Genomic DNA, 24,125 nt, shown 5'->3' with positions numbered 1-24,125 from the left:
AGTAGATACATACATATATATATACACACACACACACACACACATATAGAGATATATATTTATATAAATACATAAGTGATAGATAGATAGATAGATAGATAGATAGATAGATAGATAGATAGATAGATAGATAGATAGATAGATAGATAGATAGATAGATAGACTGGTGCAGGACATGTATGTGAGATGTGAGACAGTGGTGCGGTGTGTTGTAGGTGTAACAGAGAAGTTCAAGGTGGAAGTAGGACTACATCAGGGATCCAGCACTGAGCCCCACTCTTGTTTGCAGTGGGTATGTACAGGCTGACAGATGAGGTTACTCAGGAATCTCCATGGACTATGATGTTCGCAGATGACATTGTGATCTGTAGTGAGAGCAGGAAACAGGTAGAGGAAAATCGAGAGCGGTGTAGGTATACCGGAAAGGAGAGGAATGAAGGTTAGTTGCAGCAAGACAGAATATATGTGTGAATGAGGGTAAACAGTCCAGATCAATGGAGAATGTGGAAAAGAGGTGAAGAAACAGATCCAAGCAGGTTGAAATGGATGGTGAATATTGTGATTGGTACTAGGCGAGAGAAGAATATCAGCCAAAATGAAAGGAAAGGTGTACAAGACAATGGTGGAACCAGCGATGCTGTATGGTTTGGAGATGTTGGCATTGAAGAAAAAGTGAGGCGGCAGAGCTGGAGGTTGCAGAGATGAAGATGTTGAAGTTCTCTTCGGAAGTGATGAGGATGGACAGGATCAGGAATTCATCTTAGCAGTGGGACATCACATGCTAGATGTTTTGGAAAGAAGTTTAGAGAAGCCAGACTGAGATGGTTGGATCATGTACAGAGGTGAATATATAGTGAACATATTGGTTGAAGGATGTTGGGATTGGAGCTGCCAGGCAGGAATTCTAGAGGAAGACCAAAGAGAAGATGTTTAGATGTAGTGGAAGAGGACATGAAGTTAGTTGGTGTGAGAAAAGAGGATACAGACAATATGGTTAGATGGAGGAAGTTGATTTGCTGTGGTGACCCCTGAAGGGAAAAGCCACAAGGAAAAAGAGCAGTGCATTGTCCAGAACAAACTGCATATTTCTAGCAATTTACTGTTCAGCCTTTAAATGTTGTCTAGATACTATGTGAACTGAAGCGTGTGTGTATGTGTGTGTGTGTGTGCGTGTGTGTGTTTGCTTGTTTGTGAGTCTGTGTGTGGACCTGTGTGATTTTTTTGTTTCATTTCTTTTAATATATATATTTTTTTAATTCAAAAGTCAGGCGGCATAGTGTCGCAGTGTTTAGCGCTTCAGCCGCACAGCAGGAAGGACACTGGTTCGATTACAATAAGGGGACGTTTCTGTCTGGGGTTTGCATATTCTCCCCCGTGTCTGCATGGGTTTCCCGTGGACTCTCCAGCTTCCTCCCACAGTCCAAAAGCATGCAGCTAGTTAATTGAAAAAAGAAAAAAAGGTGAAAATTGCACGGAATGAGTGAGTGAGTGAATGTTTTCTGTCTGCATATGTGGCCCTGCGATTGACTCGCACAATGACATAGGATAAGCTCCAGCATCCCCCGCAGCCCTGCGTGCAGGATAATCGTCAGATGTTGGGTGGATGGAGGGTATTCAGAAGGCAGAAGTGCCCTTTTATTCTATTTATGAAAGTTTGTGCTTATTTCAGGTTTGTGGGATACGCACTGGAAAACCATGTTAAGTTGGTTTCTATCCAGTGCCCTAATATTCATTGAAAACTGGGTCATTGATGTGAATATACTCAAAAAATAGCAGTATTTGTTAATTTATTGTGTTATAAAATTCTGGAATTATCATTTTTGGGTCGAAGGCAGACAAATTCAAGGCCTGTAGCAAAAACGTACAGAGAATTGCCTATGAGGAATTTAGCTTCTCGAGTTTAATATGCAAGCAATACAACTTGCAGAGCTGAATCAGAATATCACATTCTACAAAGTATAATGCAGAATGTCAGAAATTATCTTGTATTTGTTCACAAATTGTGGGGGTGCCTTAAATATCCCCTGTGCACCATACCCACGGTAGTCAAGCCTCAAATAGCATAGTGGTAGTTAAGTATTGGCACTAAATATTACAAATAAATAAACAGATAGTTGGCTATTACTGTAGGTCATTGCACATCTGGAGTCATAATGCCAAATTTGCCAGTTTTCTTTCATGATATTAACATGTACAGTGGGGCAAAAAAGTATTTAGTCAGCCACCAATTGTGCAAGAGCTCCAACTTAAAAAGATGAGAGGTACACTTAAACTATGAGAAACAGAGTGGGGGGAAAGAATCCAGGAAATCACATTGTAGGATTTTCAATGAATTCATTGGTAAATTCCTCTGGAAAATTCATGGTTTGGTCACCTACAAAAAAGCAAGATTTCTGGCTCTCACAGACCTGTAACTTCTTCTTTAAGAGGCTCCTCTGTCCTCCAACTGTCACCAGTATTAATGGCATCTGTTTGGACTGGTTATCAGAATAAAAGACACCTGTCCACAACCTCAAACAGTCACACTCCAAACTCCACTATGGTCACGACCAAAGAGCTGTCAAAGGACACCAGTAACAAAACTGTAGACCCGCAGCAGGCTAAAGACTGAATCTGAAATAGATAAGCAGCCAGGTGTGAAGAAATCAACTGTGGGAGCAATCATTAGAAAATGGAAGACACACAAGACCACTAATAATCTCCCTCCATCGGGGGCTCCACGCAAGATCTCACACTGTGGGGTCAAAATGATCACAAGAACGGTGAGCAAAAATCCCAGAAGCACACGGGGGACCTAGTGAATGACCTGCAGAGAGCTGGGACCAAAGTAACAAAGGCTACCATCAGTAACACACTAGGCTGCCAGGGACTCAAATCCTGCAGGGCCAGACGTGTCCCCCTGCTTAAGCCAGTACATGTCCAGGCCCCTCTGAAGTTTGGATGATCTAGAAGAGGATTGGGAGAATGTCCTATGGTCAGATGAAACCAAAATAGAAATTTTTGGTAAATACTCAACATGTCATGTTTGGAGGAGAAAGAATGCTGAGTTGCATCCAAATAACACCGTACCTACAGTGAAGCATGGGGGTGGAAACATTACACACGACGAAGGATTGACTTCATAAGAAGCATTTCAAGGTTCTGGAGTGGCCTAGCCAGTCTCCAGATCTCAACCCCATAAAAAATCTTTGGAGGGAATTGAAAATCCATGTTGCCCAGCGACAGCCCCAAAACATCACCGATCTAGAGGAGATCTACACTGAGGAATGGGCCAAAATACCAGTAACAGTGTGTGAAAACCTTGTGAAGACTTACAGAAAATGTTTGACCTCCATCATTGCCAACAAAGGCTATATAACAAAGGATTGAGATGAACTTTTGTTCTTGACCAAATACTTATTTTCCACCATGATTTGCAAATAAACTCTTTAAAAATCAGACAATATGATTTTCTGGATTTTTTTTTTTCTCATTACATCTCTCATAGTTGAAGTGTACCCATAATGAAAATTATAGGCCCCTCTCATCTGTTTAAGTGGGAGAATTTGCACTATTGGTGGCTGAATAAATACTTTTTGCTCCACTGTATATGCACCATTGTGATCTCAAAGATCATGATGACTTAAATATCTCTTTTGACATCAGAATGCATTTATCATTGATCCATGGGAGGTTTTACATCCCTCTTTGTATACTTGATTTATAGTTTTAGCAGCATTTTAGTCCAGGCGTTTGTTAGACAAAGTTTTACAATCATCGAAGGAGAGAATACAAACTGAGGTGTTAGAATGGCGCCCTGCATCATCTTTAAAAAGGAAAATATAGTCAAGCACATACAAGTGGCCTTCTGGTCATCAGTCATCTATTGTCCCATGTGACTGCTCATCTTAGCTGCATCACAATTTGAGAGGAGCCTAAAGGCTGAAGAGAGACAGGTTTACAGCAACTAGTTTTACAATACTGTAACCCATTGAACTATCCATGATCAGCATTGCCCTGACCTGTTATCCAGTCAGGGCTGAGTGTCTGATGGTAGCAGCCCGTGTATATTGATCACTACAGGCCTCCATCACTTTGAGGAATGTCCATCTTATCACCAACTTTGTTTTTATTTTGTTTTTTTTTCCTATTCCACCTTGGTGGTGGTTTGAGGGAGAAAAAAATTAAAAGAAAATAGTGTTTTTTTTTTTAGTGTGTGTGTGTGTGTGTGTGTGTGTGTGTGTGTGTGTGTGTGTGTGTGTGTGTGTGTGTGTGTGTGTGTGTGTGTGTGTGTCCTTCCAGCCTATTGGGCGGATCTGCAGGCCTTTGGCTTTTATGACATTTTGTCATACTTTTTTTATTTTTTTTTTATACAGTACATCCATGCACTGTCTCTCTTGAGGACACCCATCTGTGCCACATTAGATGCTAACATCTCCTTGGGCTTCTTTAATCTTAGCTTCCAACCTCGATCTTCATGGGGGGCATCCTCTGCATGCTTTACTCTTGATCTTAAAACTCAGTATAATATAATATATTCATGCAGAACCAATATGATGAACACTGAATGGATTATCTGAGATGTGATTTTCCATATCTTAGAGTGTATCATCATGTATATTGGAAGAAAGGGCTTCTGAATGTCATATTATTATTTTTTCAACTTTGCCCAGTACTGTGCAGCCTTTTACTGAAACAAAATTGTATTAATGCCGCAATACACGAATTTTGAGTACTTTATATGATCGTCCCCGTGCATTGATACTTGGCATGCAGGCTGACATGCAAGACTCCCTATCTGACCTGCATGTCAACACAAGTCTAAGAAAAATGTGCATCACTTTATTCATCTTCCACATCCTATCAAAAGCACAAAGAAGCCGCTGTGACTGAAAAGACAGCAGTCAGCCCAGGGTTATCAAACACATTGTAAAGCATTGGGGTTTCACTTCACCAACATCAAGCATCACTTTGATGCAACATCTGGCTCAGTGGCACTAAGTGACAACTGTGTTTCATGCAACAAGTCTGAGTGCACATAATTGCTGTTACCAACACAAACATGCACATGCACACATGCACATTACATTTGTATCACACAATGTTCAGTGTGAGGCGAATAATAAAAAGGAAGCATTATTTATGCATATTTGTTTATATAATGCCATCAATTTTACAAAATTAAAGGCTTGCAATGCCATCTCATTTTGATTTTGGATTTTTGTTAATCTGTCTTTTTTGGTCAAAGTGTCCACACTTAACCACTGAATCTGTTAAATAACAAGGTTGTATAGCATGAAGATATCAAGGCTAAGAGCTTCTTTGAATATTGTGCTCAAATTCTATACTTAAATCACATCTGTTGCGATTTTCAAAAAAGATGTTTATGTTCATTGAGGTTACTTCTAAAAATGGTTCAATACACGAGAAAACTAGGCTGCAGCATATGCTTTCTTTTACCTCCATTCTATGTGTTAATTGACTTAATTATTATTTATATTTTTAATGAAGTACCCTGACTTAAAACAACTCTGTATATTACATTATCCATGAAATTAAATAAGTACAAACATACATACATTAATTAGTACACAGGACATGGTGTTACTGTCCCTTGTGTCAGGATCTGAGGTGAAACACATCTCGAAGGCCAATTCAGGCTAACCACCGGCAGGCTAACATCCCCCCAAAAAAAGACGTTACTTAACTACATAAGCCAAAAGCAGTCAGAGGCATATATTTGGGGTTTTCAAGCGGGCAACTTCCTTCATCTGTTTCGTCAAGTTAGGCAACATAGCTGATCAACAAGCAAACAATCTTTCCTTAGCGATCTCCCCAGTTACCATGCTTCATCTTTAGCCACAACCATTCACTTGCTCATTCTGCTGCCAGAGACATGTTGCTGACCGCAATGCCGACTCAGTCAGTAGACAGAATTTGCCACAAACCCACGACAGCCCACCTCTACAGGCCACATCCGAGGCCTCCAACCTCACTGCTCAGCCTCTCCTGCCATCTCAGTATACCTAGCTTTTTGGCGCTCGCTTCCGTCTTTCACTCAATCATCCCAGGGGACAGCAAGTTTGATAAAACCTCACTACCGCAGACCACAGCAACATATCTGTCCGTTGCCAGATGCTATGTACAGGTATATACACTGGGACAGCCAGCTGCTTGTTCAAATCAGTCAACTCCCAGGCCCCACCTTGACGTGGCTGCTCTGCGTGATGCCGTGTCCTAAATTGTCTAACCTTTTATCCCCCACATACAAATTTTAATCTGCCCAGCCTCCCTGTTACCAACTACAGAATTTAGTCTAACTGTTTTTCTTCCCCTGCTGCTGACAAACATTTCAACACCTGGTTATGACGCCAAGTGTATCACCCCTAGGTAGGACTAACCTTACACTCTGACAGTATATGTCTAAGTGTGCCCACCCCAGAAAAGAATAAATTGATAAACTCAGTCTATTTCAAGTCACAGTGAAATACAACTCCGTATCTAACTTAATCAGTCAGGTTTCACTTGAGACACCCTCAGGTAAAATGTCGTTCTGTTATCGGGTCTTTATCAGACTCAGTCAAGGTTTTCCAAATTTGTAACATTCTATTAAACTGTTTTGTCAGTCTTTTTTTATTGCTAAAATGAATTAATTTAATTTAATTTCCATGCATTAATGTGTATCATTATTGCCGGGTCCTTTTTTTAAAGCATGCTGGTTTCGTGCAACATTTGTAGCCGGCTTATAAATGGAATGAAAAATCAGCAAGCTTTTTAATCAAACTAAGCCATTTTGCTCAATAATGATTGCTAATTGTCTTCATTATTTTATCTAATATACGACTAACTCAAGGGTCTGTGTACCCGACTATTTTTCTTAATAGTAAGTGTATTATAGTAAATAAATCAGGTTCTCCACCTAAAGCTGCCAAATGGAACATACTCCTTACTTCTGCTTCCTTAAAGAAAAGTAGGACACGTCTGATGTTTCATTGTTGCCTCACATTATTTACTGTAGGTTTGTGTTTATGTCTATTGAGCACAATTTTAGGAAACCCCACGCACATTATTTGCGATATATTCATGCAGACACACTTTCTTTGACAACAACAAGGCATAAAAATATGTAAAAAGTCCCGCAAATTTCAAATATATTAAAATGCCCTTCTTCTCGTCGCAGTCCCTGCTCATATTTTTTTGCTGTTTATTATTTATGTGCATCCCAGCTGAGGAGGCAACAGCTGTTTTTCCTAGGGTGTGAACAAAACAAGCTTGTGTCATACAGTACTGAATTATTTACATTCGATTTATTAACTTTATATATTGCAATGGTTCAAAATAGCAAACAAGATGCAGATTAAAACTCTCAATATAGTGAACTCCAAAATAAATGGATGGACTTTGCTGTGGCATTTTCCTTTTGATATCTTATAGACCAGCTTTTTTCCGAGTTCAGCCAGGGCTGAGAAGCAACGCCTTCAGAAAATTGCATTAGTTTAGAGGTTCTTCACGGACTCGTGTCCTTATTGCATCTGCTGTGATTTCTAGCTTTCTCAACTTTCAGCCACCAGCTGATGACTTATTCTGGCTCCCAGAGGATCTGAGTTATGAGACCTGGGGAGGGTTAGTAAAAATTCCAGACCCCAGATTGACAGCACATTATTAAAAAAGGTACCCCCCCCCCCAAACACACACACACACACACACACACACACAGGCTCAGACTCACGACCCAGTGCATGCACAATCTCAGGTGCTCATACAGGAAAGAAAAAAAAAAAAAGGAACAAAAATGGCTTTCTATTTGAATGAGGATATCAAGAGGAACTATAGAAAAATATTAATAAACAACAATGTAGACTTACTAAGTCACACCCCAAAGCCACCTGCCCAAAATTAAAAATGATTCTTCTCTTTAAACATTTTGTTTGATTTCACTAAGTTGTGGTGCCTTTAAGTCAAAGATTACGATTTGATAAAAAGAAAATATTTTATATATATTATAAAATATTTTATAATATTTTAAAATATTTCATTTTAAATAACACCCCACAAGTCAGCTGTTACAACAGAGATTGATCATCATCGGATAATGTTGTTAATTAATCTTACAACAGTCAATGAAATTATATATATATGTATACTGTAGGTGTGTGTTTCTGTTTGTGTGTGCATATACGTATATCCATATACATACATGGATACATACATATATGCATATTCACAAAGAATGTATGTATGTATGTATACACACACACACACACACAAAGAAAAAAGAAGGGAATGAATAAAAAGGGAAATTACTCTGTCTTAGTAAACTGTTGGTTCTGTCCATATTTCCATCTTCAGCACACACAGACACACACACACACACACACACACACACACACACACACACACACACACACACACACACATCTCAGTCATTCTGACCTCCTTCCTGTGGAGACAGAAGAAGAAGAATCAGTGTTTGAATTTAATCGGCAGTTCATTTTACTATCTAACGGTGGAGACTGAGGGAAGATAGAGGCCAAGCCTTGCAGGGGATTAGACTTTATGGCCTTTATTAAAGTTGATTTCAAGTTCTACTACCATGTATTGAATTTTTGTTTTTCAAACAAAAGAAAAGAGAAACAAAAAATATCAAAACCCTGAAAATTAATCTTAAATTGTACCCAGGTACAAACAAACACATCGCTAAGGAAATTATTTAAGGATTAGTTATTTTAATTTTGAACTTATTGGCCTTGATTAGTCAGTGGTCTTTGGTTTTGATAGGGTTGTTAAATTACTCACAGTGTGAATTAAACACATATTTTTCTCCATCATGCAGTAGAGAGATTATTTCTTGATCAATTTCCTGTTTATTTCTTGATATATTTCCTGAGTCTTTGATTTATGAATGTAGCTATTCATTTATGCGTAATTCATGGGGACATTTAAGCATTCCTTGCAGAAAAAAATGATTTGTTATCAATTATTAATATAAAAAAATGAATCACACAATCATTCACTTTTTTCTTTCCCTCCCCCCAAATTTCATGTGTATAGGTATATATAAAATTAGATTTGGTACCTGCATTGCTGCATAATTTAGAGTACAGTGAGATTACAATTTATGGTATGGTTGGCGTCTTCCTTTATTTTGGAGTTTTTTCAGACCACGGACCACAGTGAGTCCCAGAATGATTTGAATAAGTGACAACAAAATTAGATTAATCAGATTAAATGGACATTTTAAGCTTGCGGATTGAACTTTTTTGCATTTTGTATTTGTGGATGTGGTTAAAACACTCGTATACATGCCCACGTATTGGCAATCCTATTATCTTCTTCCGATACTTCTTCTGCTAATGACCTCACAGGTTTTATTGAAAGCTTAAGTAGTTTTTATCGACTGGGTAATAAAAAACAATGTTTGTGGATGTATGTCTATAATAGCCAGTGTGTTTATATTTTACTGATAAACTAAACAACATGTCTGCAAAATATGCACCAGATATACAGTAAATGAGTGATATCACACTTCTTTTATCACACCTCTTTGATATAACACATTTCTTGGATATAACATTAATCATTTTTTCATAGTTATATTTACATATTTAATTAATAGAGGATACATTTCTTTTAACATGAATCCAGCTAGGACTCAGTTATTAAGCTTTGCATTACATTTTCAAGCCCTGCTTTGACCCAACTAAATCATCTTTTACTTGTCACAAGAACTGTCTTTATTTTCTGTAAAATAGACTGATGTGTGAAATTGCGTATGTTATGTTTTTCAGTTTTCTACAGATTACACCCCATTTGTTTAAATGTTTGCTTACACAGTATATACTCTTGTATCGTTCATTGCTGTGAAATAAAATGGCGCAAGACGATGTTTTAACAATATGGAAGGTCTTGTTTTGAGTACAATGGAGTCTTAATATATTCTCTGTCTTATTTCCCTCACTATGGATTTCTCAGCCTCTCCACTGCACAATGGCAACATTGACCTCTCAACAAATAATTAAATACAGCTTTAGATTCTGATACCTACTTGGGACATTCTTCTTTTTAATTTTTTTCTGATAGCTTCAGATACATCCACTCTGGCCATTTGAGGGCTTTTCTTTCCAGAAAATATGCTTAGTTTTCATGTTAATTTAGGCCCTAGTCATTGCAAAAAAATAGATAAGCAAAATAACATCGCCAACAAAAGTTACAATCTGAAAGGTTTATATCAAAAGAAAATATTTGGGTGGAATGTGCAATGGAATAGAATTTTAGTCTACATATATCTCTGATCGATAAAAAGTAATGAATTTGTTAGAAGTGCATCATCTGCACAAATGCTTCATTTAGGACAAGAATTCATCATAATCTTTGAAGACATACTCTGGCATCTTCTTATTAAACACAAACCCATTTACAAATCCAGAGCCTGGAAAGTGATTTAAACTGTGATTTTGTAGCCAGGGAGATTTGCTGCCAGGTGAATCATTAATGTGTTAACTTGTAGGAAGTTGTGAAAGAGCGAGTTGACAACTTTTATTGAAGCAGAAAGGTTCTTGTTTTTTGGCAGAATGTTTTTCCTTGTTAAGTTTGTTGTTTTGTTTCTAAATAAATTGTCATTTGTGTATATATACTGCCATGAATGTGTTGTATTATAACCACACACTGGTTACTTGTTTTCTTAATTGTATTTGAATTTATCTGTTTATCAATTTGTTATGTGTTTATTTTCAAGCTGAATTACATTTGTTGCTCTTCTGCTTGGGGTGAAATCTACATAAAGACACACGCTATCAGCTCAGCAGCTCTTGTCATGTGTTTCTGCATCACCATGCATAAACATGCTCTTCTGCACACACATGATTTCCTCTCTACCTTGCCCTTCCTTCACACTAATGCAAACACCACCCACTCATTTAGGTCTTCTAATTGCTGTCGTTCAAATTTCCATTCTACACCCTTTCTCTTGCTTTTTCTCCGAATAACTCTGCCTGTTGTTGTGCATCTTCTTACCGCATCGCCTGCCCTTTTTCTTCACCGCCTTCCTCTTCTCTTTTTTCCCCCCTCTTCTTTCCATTTCTTGGTTTTTGTTTCATGCCTGCATTCCGTCTCACTCTCTCTGTCTCTCCCCCAACCACCCTAGAGACTGAATTTGTTGACTCTGTCTATTCCACATCTCAGCTCTGTGCAGCTGTGACGGTAATCTTTCTTTCAAATATTTGTTTCTTCCATCTACAGCTTTTTTTTTTTTGTCCGTCTTGTTCTGTTGTTGTTGCCTTCCCCGTCGCTGCTGCTGCTGCTGCTGCTGCTGCTATCGTATACCTCCTTCCATCCCTGATATCTTTTAACTATGCCTCCTCCGACTTGGCTCCTGGGTACTTTAAGACTTGCCACCTTCAATTGAGAGCTACAAATTGAGATCAAGCGAGCGCGGCTTCCACTCCGGTGAGGCAAGGTGTAATTTTGCTCTTGAGGAATTCAATCAAGTTTCTTTCCATGCACGTGTGTTTTGGTAGCTTTTTCTGCTGCTAAACAGTTAGCAATGGCTGTCACAGCCGCTGGGCTTTGTATAGAGAAAGAGCAGTAGATGACAGTGTTGTTGAATTTTGACAGCCGAGCAAAATAAATACAACCGTTTCCCTCGGTGGAAATTCATAAATTAAAACCCTTTGCAGGATAGTCAAAGTACCAAAGTACCAAAGTACCTTTCACTGAATGTCAAAGTAGGGCTGATAATGACAGAAATTTGACCAACACGCCCTTTTTTGTCTCTTAACAGGGAGGCTGAAGGATAGACGACAGCTTGAATCACTCAGTCATTGAATTAGCTTAGATTTACAGCGCATAGGTCCATGGAAGAACATGTTTATTACGGGTTTCTTATAATCCATTACTGGGGTCAAACTGATGGTCCTAGATGGATTACAGCTTGACTAAACTGAGCCAGTGAAGGATAAACATCAAGTGATGGGACTTGTAACCAAACAGCTCCATAAAGTGAGATTTATGGTGAATGACTTGCTGCCCTACATGCCCTGTACTGTATTTTAACCACCACATACTGTCAATGTGTGTGTGTGTGTGTGTGTGTGTGTGTGTGTGTGTGTGGGGGGGGGGGGGGGGGGGGCTTTTGCATGCGCTGACCTCACAGGCGCACAGATCATGTTCAGTGAATTGCACACCCTTCGGAGATCATGTTCAACACCCAGTGACTTGCAACCGTGATCCCTGCACAACTCATAAAAATCAATGGAGCACACTGTCAACATAAGCAGCTCATAATGCGCTTCCTGTGTGATAGGACAGAATTAGATTGCAGCCATGCTCAATAATGGCCGGGCCAGGCACATGAGGGGGATTGGAAATGACGGTGATTGAAAATTAATCGGATGACCTGACTCGGGATCCTGGACATCTGTTCCAACCTCACAGGTTGCTCATAAAGCAGCGAATAATTGCAGGGATAGTGCATCATGATGCTCCACATAATGACCAAGCAATTTGTGCTTGAACCGGACAAACAGACAGTTATTTCGAAACCGATTAGGAATACAATTAGTTCTGAAGAATGAATTGTGTTTAAATCCCAAACACTACGAGGCTTTTATGGATATGGAAAATTTGTCACATCAAATCAACATAGTATAGTGTTGTAGTTTGTTTTAAAAATAAACCAAATGAGGTAAAGCTTAGCGTATGTGTCACCTCTAATAAGAAGTAATTTATAGGTAGTACAGTTCCATCAATCTCTGATAAAATGGAAATCACCATCATAGTGTTAAAAGAATGGCTTTAAAAACCTTTTTAAAAAACAAAACAAAAAAAACAACAACTTGTTTTTATATTTATTTTCTCTGAATGACCAGTTATCTTCCTTGCAATTCTGGAAGCTGTTAAATATCTGTTAAGGGTAATCAACTGAAACAAAATGATGCAGTCTTATTATATGTAAATTAATGAAACAGTAGGAGTGTAATTACACTCAATTGTAAGTTTGTAATTCTTATTGAACATTTAAGGGACTCTTAATTTTTTTTTTCATGAGCCAAACCTGTTAACTGTGTTGAATATCATAAAATCTAATTTCAGCAATAATTTTGATGAAACATATTAAAGAATTATTTGGACACTAATAACTTCAAACGTAATTGCCCTACAAGCACCTTAATAATGACATTACATTGTCTTATAGCTGATTTAAATCACCACACCACTGAAATATACCTGCTTGTGTCTTATAAATCTTTGACTTTTAGCTGAAGGCAAATTGCAGTCGGTTGGAGTCGGCACTGAATATTTTCTCTTTGTAAACACGATGAAGAATGTTTCTCCTTCTCTCTGCTCACACTGTGAACTACCAGTTTGGTTATGCACACTCACAAGAATGAGTTGTCTTCTCTCTTGCTGCTTTTATTTTTATATCCATTGTGGGTCCCATGATAATCTTTCAGAGTAGATGTGGTTAGAGTGTGCAAATTACTGCAGTGTCAGCCACTCAGCAACCCTTTTCAGCTCTGTATTTCTGTTGTTTTTTGGAATTGTTCATATTTGTCCTATTATAGTTTGAGATGTGTGTTTGGAACTATGTACTTTAAATGCATATTGATCTGGCAATGCAGGACATGAACTTCTGATATAAGCAAATGTTGTTATAATAAGACTGTATCTGACTTGATGAGATAAACTTATGCAATTAATGAGCTGTGCGTGATTTGGAGACACGCTGAAAAATGAGGCAAAGGGATTACATGTTTAATAAGTATTTACTCTCACACTTTGATCGAACGCCGCAAAATTAAATAGCAATTTGATCAGTGGCAAAGGTGAGTGCGATGCGTTGCCTCTTTGTCATTGTCCTTCCTGAGCTCTAGTTAGCATATGTCAACCCCCCCTGGAGGTTTCACATTCATTACATTCTGCCCCCATATGTCAGAGTAGCTTCCCATAGTTCATAGCTCTCAGACAGACCAGGGTTTGAGAGCTTAACAAGTCTGACAGGTGAGGATCAGGAAGTGTGATTGAATGACAAGCGTTTGATCAACTTGTGCAAAAAATACGCAAACAGATGCACAGGCCCAGGGAGCGTTTTTACCGGTTATCCGAAGAGATTTTATGATGAGAACACGGAAGTCCTTTTTTGCTTTACGAATTTCCTCAACTTGAGGTAATGCGGTGTTTAGATGATGGAGTTGTGGAAGGAAAATAAAAGCACCTTTTTAATTAATTCCATCTTTCCTAGATTTTGTGGGTTTATTTCTCCATTTGCCAGCATGCTTCCCCTGCACATGGTGAGGGGGTTGTTTGTTTGTGAAGGCAGGCTGCCTTATTGAGGGCAGGGGTTACAGCGAATGGATGGGAGGGCCGTTGTTTCGAAAATGTGATTAAAAAAAGGGAAGTTGGCACCGTTGTACTGCAAACATTGTTTTAAACCCAGAGCCATCCAAGAACACATCTATGAGAATTCGTCGTTACCACGAACCCGCGGTGTCCGTGCCGGGTTTTACTTATTTCGATATTCATATTAAATGATTAATCCCACCACCGAGATGAAGGTGGTTGGTTCGAAAGGTGAAGTGATTGGTGTGAGGAGCCTGTGAATGTCTCAATCTCCACAGATCTGCAGCCAGCCAACGTCCTGGTGTGGGAGAGATCTGGTCACCATGGGGATGAGACAGGTTGCATTATCTGCTCAGTTGCTGTCTGGCACATATGATTGCTTGATGGAGAAATGAACAAGCCGGTTTCAGGATAAGACATGTCCTTTTTTTTTTTCAATCTAGGATGCTATTTGATTTGTTGTACCTGTTTTTGTGAGGCTATGTATAAGGCCTTTGTTACTTACTCCTTATTTAATGTCTTCATGATATTTGAGATCAGTAGGTGCAAACTGGATACCAAATGGTATTGTGTTCTTTATACATCAAATGTGTTTTTAAAAATACATTGTGCTCATATGACGACAGTTGGTTCAGGTGGTTCATGTTATTACACCATATATATGTATATATATGTATATATACATATATATATATAGATAGATAGATAGATAGATAGATAGATAGATAGATAGATAGATAGATAGATAGATAGATAGATAGATAGATAGATAGATCGGTTGACTTTGCCAAGCTTGAACTTATTTCAACTCTGTGGGCCCATTTATTGAGATATTGCAGGTAACTGATCAAACACAAACAATGAACATGAATAGTCCAAACACAATGCTAGCTTGGTTTCCAGTTTGCATGAATATGACAGTAGAAACATTAAAACAAGGTAAAATCAATGACATTTAATGCATTTTTGTATCTTAACCAAGGAAATAGCTTTATATTGGGGAAATTATGTCATTAGTGTCCGATGTTAGAAAACTTCTAAATTCTATGCATATAGCTCATGGACATTTTCAAGTGAGAGCCAAAGTATATGTCACCCCATTGTGCTTCTGTGGATGTTGCTATGGGCAATTAGATATCCTCAGAGAAGTATTCCCTAATGACCAGCACAAATGCTTGTCTTAGTTGTTAAATCTGTCTTGCATTGCTGTGAACAATAAACCACTAAAGTTGATAATTTTTGGTAAATGTATTTTTACTATTCATGTATATATATATTTTTTGTATCTTGCAAATGATGATTTCCATAAGGATCTGCTGCAGTAATGCCATATAATGACAAGGGGTTATGTTATGTTGACTGTAGGGTTTTAAGACGTTAAATCACATGCAGGTTCTACCTCTAAAGTATCAGTGCTTTTTGTGACATTAGTTTTGCACTGTTGTGGTTGAGTTTGGGATTTTGAATCTCACTGTGAAGGAGGACGTTGATCAACTCATTCTCGACTAGCAGTAGGGACCAACCAATTGTTGTTGAAATATTGAAAGATGAATCAGATGCCAACAGGAATATTTGACGGATAACGTACATTAGGTTTAGCCTACAATCTACAAAAATATGCCAAATTGTTTCAAGCCAAGCAAATTTATCTATATATGACTTGATCACTTTTTTCTTATGGACCAGTTGGGTTTTGATATCCTGAAACACAAGGGTGATGTTAAACAAATAGACTGTGTGAAAACATCTAGGTGATTTTTTTGTTTTTAAATCTGTCATTAACTTCTGTTTCCCTATTGAAGGATTTAAACATTTTTTTGCCTTTTATGCGGATTTGTTTTTGGTTTGGCTGTAAAATTACAAAAAGGAAGCACAAAATTACTGCATCATTTGACTTCAGAGTGCTCATAATGCTGGAAAGAGACACTATTAATTGATTTGTGATGACGATGTGACTTATGATTGGTGTGTGATTTCCCATATCTAACACTGACTGTCGGCTGAAAATATAAGCCCGGTATATTTGATTCTTCATGACATATACTTGCAAATTAGACGGGTCTATTCACACACAGACACACACACACACATCCACTTGGAAACCAATTGTTTCGATGATTGATAAATCCTATTTAGAATGCATACTTATCAGATTTCTGCCTTGATTTATTTTGTTTTCTCCTTTTCACTTCCAGGTATCCCTAATAACATTGGTCCAGTTAGTAAGTAAACCGCCACAAAGGAAACTATCAGAATGCTTGATGCTTCGCTCTGCCTCCTGCCACCTCTCACCACACCACCCTGAATGTCCACACAATGCCAAGTGTTCATTTCTGATTCCAATCAATCACTTGAGGATTGTTGTCCAACATTTTTAGTCGGGGAGGGATGATATGCAACACACCCATTGTCATGACTGTCATATGAATTCACTTTATTCAGACAGACTCGGCTGTTTCGCCATGCTAAAGGTGATTTGTGTTTTTCCACACTTCCATACATTATAAATAAATAGCATCGATACTTTAATAAAGTGCCAGAACCTTTCTGGCAGAATAAGGTCACAAAAGGTCATTTTAATATGAGCTGCAAGCGACCAGGCTGGTATTATCTTCATCAAGCAGCAACCCCTTAGGAGAAGGAGGAAGAAGAGAGGTGCCATGTCTCATGTTACTGCTGCCTGGAAGGCTGAGATGCAGGAGCCTTATGACTGTATTGAACAAGTCAAAGTGCATTCAATGGCTCAGTCAGCCTTAATCTTTTTTTCTCATTACCTTGCTCCTAGTGAGTATCCTTTGGACCTGGAGCAGCAGATGCATCGGGTAAAAAGCAGGAAAAAACAAAAGAAAAACTCCACAGTCTGATCTTAGACCCAGACACTGGCTGGGGGTTAAAGAGAAAAGCAAGGTTTTGATAAACTGGCCTCTGTGATTGACTTACCTGTGAAGTGATGATATAGACAGCTGACCCAAAGGTCGCTCATAGCAGCAATATTGATGGCCTTATGCGTTGAGTCAACACCTCGAAGAATGGCTTTTAAACACGAGTAGGTGTTAGTAGCTTCGATGAAATTCCGATTTTGTTTAGAACAAAGACATACTGTTACCTGTTTGTTCAAAAATGCACGCCTTACATGAGATTACTTCACATGAGATTGTATTGATAGGTAAAAAAACAAAAACAAAACAGATATTCATTCATTATATGTATTATCAGGGTACGGGCGGGGGAATCACTGGACTAGTCGATCACCAGGCCAGACAAAGAACCATCTCCTCTTCACACATCTGGGCAATTCAGGGTTTCAAATTAACCTTCTGCTTGCTTTTGGATTGCGGGAGGAAACCAGAGAACCAGGAGGAAACCCACACAGACACTGGGAAAACATGCGAACACCACACAGAAAGATCCCCTGCCAAAATCAAACCAGCCATCTGTGTTGCATTATTTGAAAATGTGAATTACTTTAGGTTGTTTTAGTTCTCTGTAATGTAAAATGTATGGGGTCATCTGATTAGACAATTAATAGAAAACATGCAAAAAAAATTTGAAAGACTCTAAAAACATATTGAGTCAAATAGTAAGGTAAAAACAAGGTATTTTGACCTCTTAGTAAACAGGCATGAATATTTAATTTGAAAAATATTTATAAAGATACAGAAATAAATCCTCAGAGATAGATATAATTGTATTATTATACTGTGCTATGGTTGATCTCTGACATACCGATTTCTCCCTGGTTAATTAACACCCATAGTTTCTCTTGTCTATGTTGCCATGATTATATAATTTGAACTCACCCAAAAATTAAGACTATTTAGCCGTAATGCCAGTTTCATTTGGTTTACATCTGAGCGTGCCAGAGAGACACATGCGCTGGGTAATTTAGATTACTTACGCAATACTTACTTACTTACTTACTTACAAATGTTGACTGCTGGGCAAGATTCCCACAATGTGATTTGCAGTGCCACAGAGTGAACACAAAATTGTTCTCAGGAGTTTGTTTTTTTTAATTTTAATCAAGTTGTACCAAATTAACACTGGCTATTTTGTTGAGTACTCGGAGTCAGAAATGGACATATGGCAGCAAAGACCAATGGGTCCCTTCAGCTTCCCACTGCTTGCTCTCCTTCCCACCTTTTCCCAACTTAGACATCCGAGCTCATGCATTGCCTGATTTGAACCAAGTGTTTGTGGTTGTGTGTGGTGTGTGTGTGTGTGTGTGTGTGTGTGTGTTGGGGGGGGCGGGGGGGTGAGTGTCAGAGCGCTTGTATGGGTGTATTTTTGCGAGGGTTGGGAGTGTGATGCATGCAACTCATACATGATGAATATAGGCTACCGCACATATTCACTGCTGAACATTAGCCCTCTCCGTGCCATCCAAACGCCAGGCCAGACTATGTCCACAAGCTGTCCTCAAATTGTAAACAAAGAGAGTGTGCATGATTACAAGTGTCTGGTTGTGTACGTAAAGTTTAACTGAGACGGGGGGGTTGTAGAAAGGACGATGTGACAAACCACACTTCTTCACTTGTCACCCCGATTGGCCCGCGGGCGTCTAGGATCATCACAGGTTTACATCTTGTTGTAGCACAATCAGCAACTTCACAAATGACCCTTAGACATAAAAATGCCTGTTTCACGTGGACAAAAAAGTAAGCATGACCTTGAAAAAGGAGTAACGGGGGTGCACTGTTTATGTTATTGTTTGAAAGTAATAGAATGCCTTATTGACTTTTCTCTAAATCTATTTCAGGTTTATTAAACCGGGTAGAATTGCCTAATGTGAACCATTAAACTGAAATTAATATTTAAAAAAGAAAAAGAAAGCAATCCTGGCTTTGCAAGATAGCATTTCATTATGAGTATGGCATTGATTAAAATCCGTCACCACTCATTTAGCAACCCCTACCTGAATATCCCCCTTATAAAACAGACGTTAATGGATCATATATGTCTTTCACATGCAGTCATTTGCCAGCTGAATATATTTTATCGACCTTTCTTTAAAAAAAAACAACAACATTGTATTACATTATATCTGCCAACAAATCCTTTTATTGTTTTATCAACCAGTGCGTGGTTTTGAAATATATAAATGCAAATATCCAATTCAAATGAAGGCGCAAGTCCTCAAGTTGTGAGTCATTTTCAAAAGGTTTCTTATTGTCAAACAAATTTACCCCACTAAAGATGCAGCAGGCATCCGAGCCAGAATCCCCATGAAACAATTGTAAAAAATATTTTGAAAGATAAAACATGAGGATGAGACAGGCTTTGTAGTCATTTGTCCAACCAGTTTTGAAATCAATAAATGGTAATTGTAAGGGGCTTAAAAGTGTTTGTCACAGTATGTAGACATGCCAAGCTCAAACGTAATGCATTATTCAGTTCTTTTGCAGTGAAAAATGTTTGAAATAAACTGGCAATTGTGTCGAAAAAAAAAAAGCATTTGGAAAATGATCATATTCTCCATTCGCACGTAGTCTTCTTGCAGGACACGAGCGGACTTTAATTATCTGACATTGCATGATTTATGCAGTCAACACCAAAAGGACAGAAAGATCAAGTGAAGAGATGAAGGGGCATGATGAGGAAACTTATCCGTATTCTTGTTGTTGCTTGAGTCCTCTCCATTTCCAACCGCAGAGTATTTCCCTGACACGGAAATACCGACTTGTATGTAATTATGAGGTTATGCTACCCACAGCAGTCTGTCATCCCAAGTCCCAACACCTGTCATTATTTATTCATTGTTATTCCTCCACCAGAAATACACTGTAATTAGATATTGATTATATAGTCAATGTGATGAATTAAACAAAATACCCCCCAACGTCTTGATTTGCCATCCATAGTCTAGACTCGCTTGTACGAACCATGACTAAAATTCTAAATTTAAGGAATTTATCTTTTTTTGTTTTTGTTTTATTTTTTTTTTTAATCATTTTCCTTTTTTTCACAGTTTTTCACCCATCATCGCCATTACCATAAACATACACACACACACAACAAACTCATGGAAGTCACACAGGTTACGTTACATACAACGTCTCGACAATGTTCTCGATGGCTTTGTGGATGCACTCTTTGCTCGTCCATGTCAGCCGTGCCACATTGTATTTGCTGTTCCCTGATTCCCTAATTAATCTAATGCCGTACATGTGATTGTCTCCAGTTTTGTGTTTCCATCACCATATAGTTTTCTCTCTAGACGAACGTCCAAATGCGTCACACAAATGCCCGTGAATAACTGCTGGTTTCTCTCAATTGTACGCAGTTCGGCCGAATGTCTCATCGCTAGGTGTTGCTAACCGAAAAGAAGGTAGGCATTTAAGATAACGCAACAACGATGTACTTTTACACTCAAGCAAGGTGTTTATGTAGAAAGAAAAACAATAGCTAGGAAAAAAAAAAGAAACTTATCAGTAGATGGATATCTAAATTCTTTATGTATTTTACATACTAAAAAACTTGGTTGCTTGGACCCTCTTTGAAATATTGTGCAGAGCTTCTCCAAACTCTTTGTCTCTTCAAAAAGAAAAGCAAGAGAAGTGACTGTTTTTTATTCATGTTGGTTTAAGTCTCATCTGGGCTTAAATCCATCATGTAGATGTTTTATGAAGCCACCTCACAGAGTTTCCATGATTTGAGTCAAGCACACAGGGCTTATGTCCCACAGAGCAACGGCGAAACCTGGAGCTACTACTTTTTTTCTCAATGTTTGTTTATATTTTTTTCTCTTTTATGACAAGAACGAATTGAGGGACTGATGTGTTCATCGCGAGCCAGTTCCTTGCTCACGCGTCTGTGCACAGATTTATGAGGGGAAAATTCTTGGCTGGCTTCCACGGAGGTAGAGATTAGTTTGCCAGGGAATAGTTACTGTCTGGGGAAACACACGCATAGACCTTTGAATTATGAAAACACGTGTTAATGCAGTGAAGCATAATAGAGGGACCATAATATTTGAATAGTTCAGCACTGGAGGAGTTTGTAACCGATGCTACTTTGCACAGCCTACTTCACTTGACAATGTCACTCCTTATTTTTCAGTGCCATCTTTCATCATTACTGCATATGTTTCTTACGTTCATGAACCGTTAAGCACAGAAGTCAGTATTATTTACGTTAATTGCAAAATCATACTTTTTGGTTGGTTGGTTTTCGTTCCTTTTCTTCTTCAAAATTGTCCAGTAGCTCCCCAAGTTGCATTGTCCACCGCCCCTTCTGACCACGTCGCAAACAGCAAGCGAGGTAGGCGCTCCGGAATTCACGCATTGCCCAAGACGAAAACCCAAACTTCTCACCGTATGAGCTCCTGTTTTTGTTTAAATGTAAACCCCCCGACCCTGCAACACTCACCTGAAAACAGAGAAACCATATCTCCGATGCCACTTATTGTATGGAGGACGCAGGGGATCATTCATCGATGGAAATGTTTCTAACCACAATAAAAGTCCCTTGGAATCATGTCTTTTTCATAACAAATAAAATAGGTGAGACGAAATCTATTTTAAGGAAATGTATTTCAGACTCTAGACTTTTTATTCCCAAAGTGTGCATGATTTATGACCCTAGCCCATTTCTGGAAAGGAGAGATTATTTGTCTTATGAGAGTATAACGGCAAAGTGAGGCATCTAATATAAAAGATTTAGCTTATACTCGGACAAGACTTTTAGGTTTATGTTAAAGGCGGGGAGGACTAGACTCCAGCGCCTTGATTTTCACGCATGTGGTTAGTAAGAGACCTGACCCCAATTCAGACCTTTAATAACCGCAGTCCCTTGGAGGAAAACCCTATTCCCAAACCGCCCTTCTGTGGGCTTTCTCTCCAAGCGGGTGCTGGTGAGGCTTAAGGGTCACATCTGTCTACGCAGTGACACATGGTGTCAGCGGTCACTCAGCGTGGCAGACTGATCCTTACTTGGGGAGAGCTGAGCTGAGACTGCAACCCTCCTATCCAACACCCCTTAGGGCAGAGCTGCCAGTGCGCATAGAGGACTGCGGCATGAGGTTCTGTCGTCTGGCTACAACTCCATGTATCCAATATAGCATGGGGTCGCACTGCATAGGCAATGACACTCTTCCCCAGCTACCACAAACTCGCTTACTTTAATGACTACATTACAACGCATTTCTAAGAGGACAGTATTACCATGCGTTGTAATTGCGTACCCGACTTTGAAAATACAACGATGGAAATATCTGTCGGATGAGTTTCCCGTATCTTAAAACAGTGATGTAATTCATTACAGAGGGCTGAGATTTGAAACACCATTTAAACGTCCATGTCATCCTCTCTTACAACTTCAAATCAGAACAGCCGTGGCGTTCAGGCGATCACATAAACAATTTCCAAAGCTCGCCACACCGGTCTCTGGGTTGAAAGATTTATTTCACTCACGGTTAGACGTGTGTTACGCTGTGTGATGCTCCCTCGCCTACCGCTGTGGTGTGCTTGAAGTGTTGTGACCTCTCTGAGTCCGACTAATGCTGTGCTTTTTTATTTATTTCTTTTTTTGGATGTGATGTCTTATTTCTGACTCTGGTTGTGCCCATGCCAGACTAATCATGAACTACCCTCCCTCTCATTATCCCTCCCCACCCACACCACCACCCCCAACATTTCCTTCTCCTCGGCGCAATCTCTTCATTATTAACCTTGCATGCCTGGCTCCAAATCTTGCTAACCCCTCTGCCGTAGCATTCGCAGCAAAAGCAACAAACTCTCCCTACCGCGTTTCTCTCGATTTCTTTCTATCTCTTTCCCCGGTGTCTCAATCTCACACGTTCTCCCCCTGTTTGCAAGACTGCGAATGCTTCGGCCACTCCAATCGATGCAGCTACATCGAACTACTTAACACCGTTATTTGCGTGAGCTGTAAGCACAACACTAGGGGCCAGCACTGCCAGCTATGCAAGCTGGGCTACTACCGCAATGCCTCGGCGGCACTGGACGATGAAAATGTGTGCATAGGTTAGTTTCCCCAACCCCTTCACCACCACCCTGTCCTTCTTCAGTTCACCTCCTGTCTTTGACGTGTCACCTATCAACGATCATCTTTTAACCTCACGTTACTTTCTCAACTTCATACCTTTCCGTTGTCTCTTCAACCTTTTCTCTTGCCTCCACTGAGTGTCTGTTGGTGGACACTGGCCATTGAGCTACAGCCAGACACACAGACCCGATGCTTTCAATCCATCTCTCAGCTATGCTTTGAATCTGTGGGCCAAGTTTGTGTCATTGTTGTTCATAAATTTGCTGAGACTTTATTTGAAGCTTGTTTGGGCCCAAAAGTAAATTTTGATACAGATAGATTAACAGTACACTGTTCGTACACAGAATGCAAACAAAATAGTACATGCAATTATATAAATGTGTTCTGGTTTTTGCTTCATCACCTAGACTCTTGTTTGAGGAAAGAAAACTAGAAAACTAGAGACATTTGTAATCACCTAGTTCTTTGCAGTTCTTTTCATTATGACTAAATCTTAAATGACCTTCTGAAATGTCTCCACCACTTTCCAAAAATGATATGACCTTCTGGAGTTTTGTTTTTTTTTTGTTTATTTTTTTTTCTGGTGTCATCAGCATATACTATAGCAGGCTACAGTCTGCAGCTAATGACTTCGTTTAGCTCATATAGAAATGGGCTATAAGCTAGTTAACTGCAGATTTTCCTGGTTTTCCCATTACATGACTCTTGTAAGTCTTTAAAAGAAACCCGGGTGTTTGTACGCTGGATTATAATTTGACAAAAAGTGTAGACTGGGTTCATTTAAAGTGAGTGTAAAACCTCCT

General features: G+C 39.0%; 1 protein-coding gene across 4 annotated transcripts in view; it reads left to right on the top strand.

The window, feature by feature from the left end:
- The window catches only part of ntng1a (netrin g1a), a 121,161-nt gene that overhangs the window by 85,977 nt on the left and 11,059 nt on the right, over window positions 1–24,125 (top strand). For 2 of the 4 annotated variants that reach the window (XM_086151471.1, XM_086151470.1), the window contains exons 5-6: window positions 16,512–16,538; window positions 23,133–23,300. In XM_086151471.1, coding sequence (XP_086007597.1) covers window positions 16,512–16,538; window positions 23,133–23,300 — 195 coding nt within the window. Of the gene's footprint in view, window positions 1–16,511; window positions 16,539–20,599; window positions 20,645–23,132; window positions 23,301–24,125 lie in introns of all 4 variants that reach the window. The other 2 variants (XM_086151472.1, XM_086151473.1) reach the window with 2 other exon arrangements.

Source organism: Fistularia commersonii, chromosome 8 (assembly GCF_037954325.1).
Source record: "Fistularia commersonii isolate RoL2024-O1a breed Wild chromosome 8, RoL_Fcom_v1.0, whole genome shotgun sequence".
NCBI classification, from domain to species: Eukaryota; Metazoa; Chordata; class Actinopteri; order Syngnathiformes; family Fistulariidae; genus Fistularia; species Fistularia commersonii.
The sequence above is the reverse complement of the archived record's forward strand: the minus strand, read 5'-3'. Positions and strand labels throughout refer to the sequence as shown.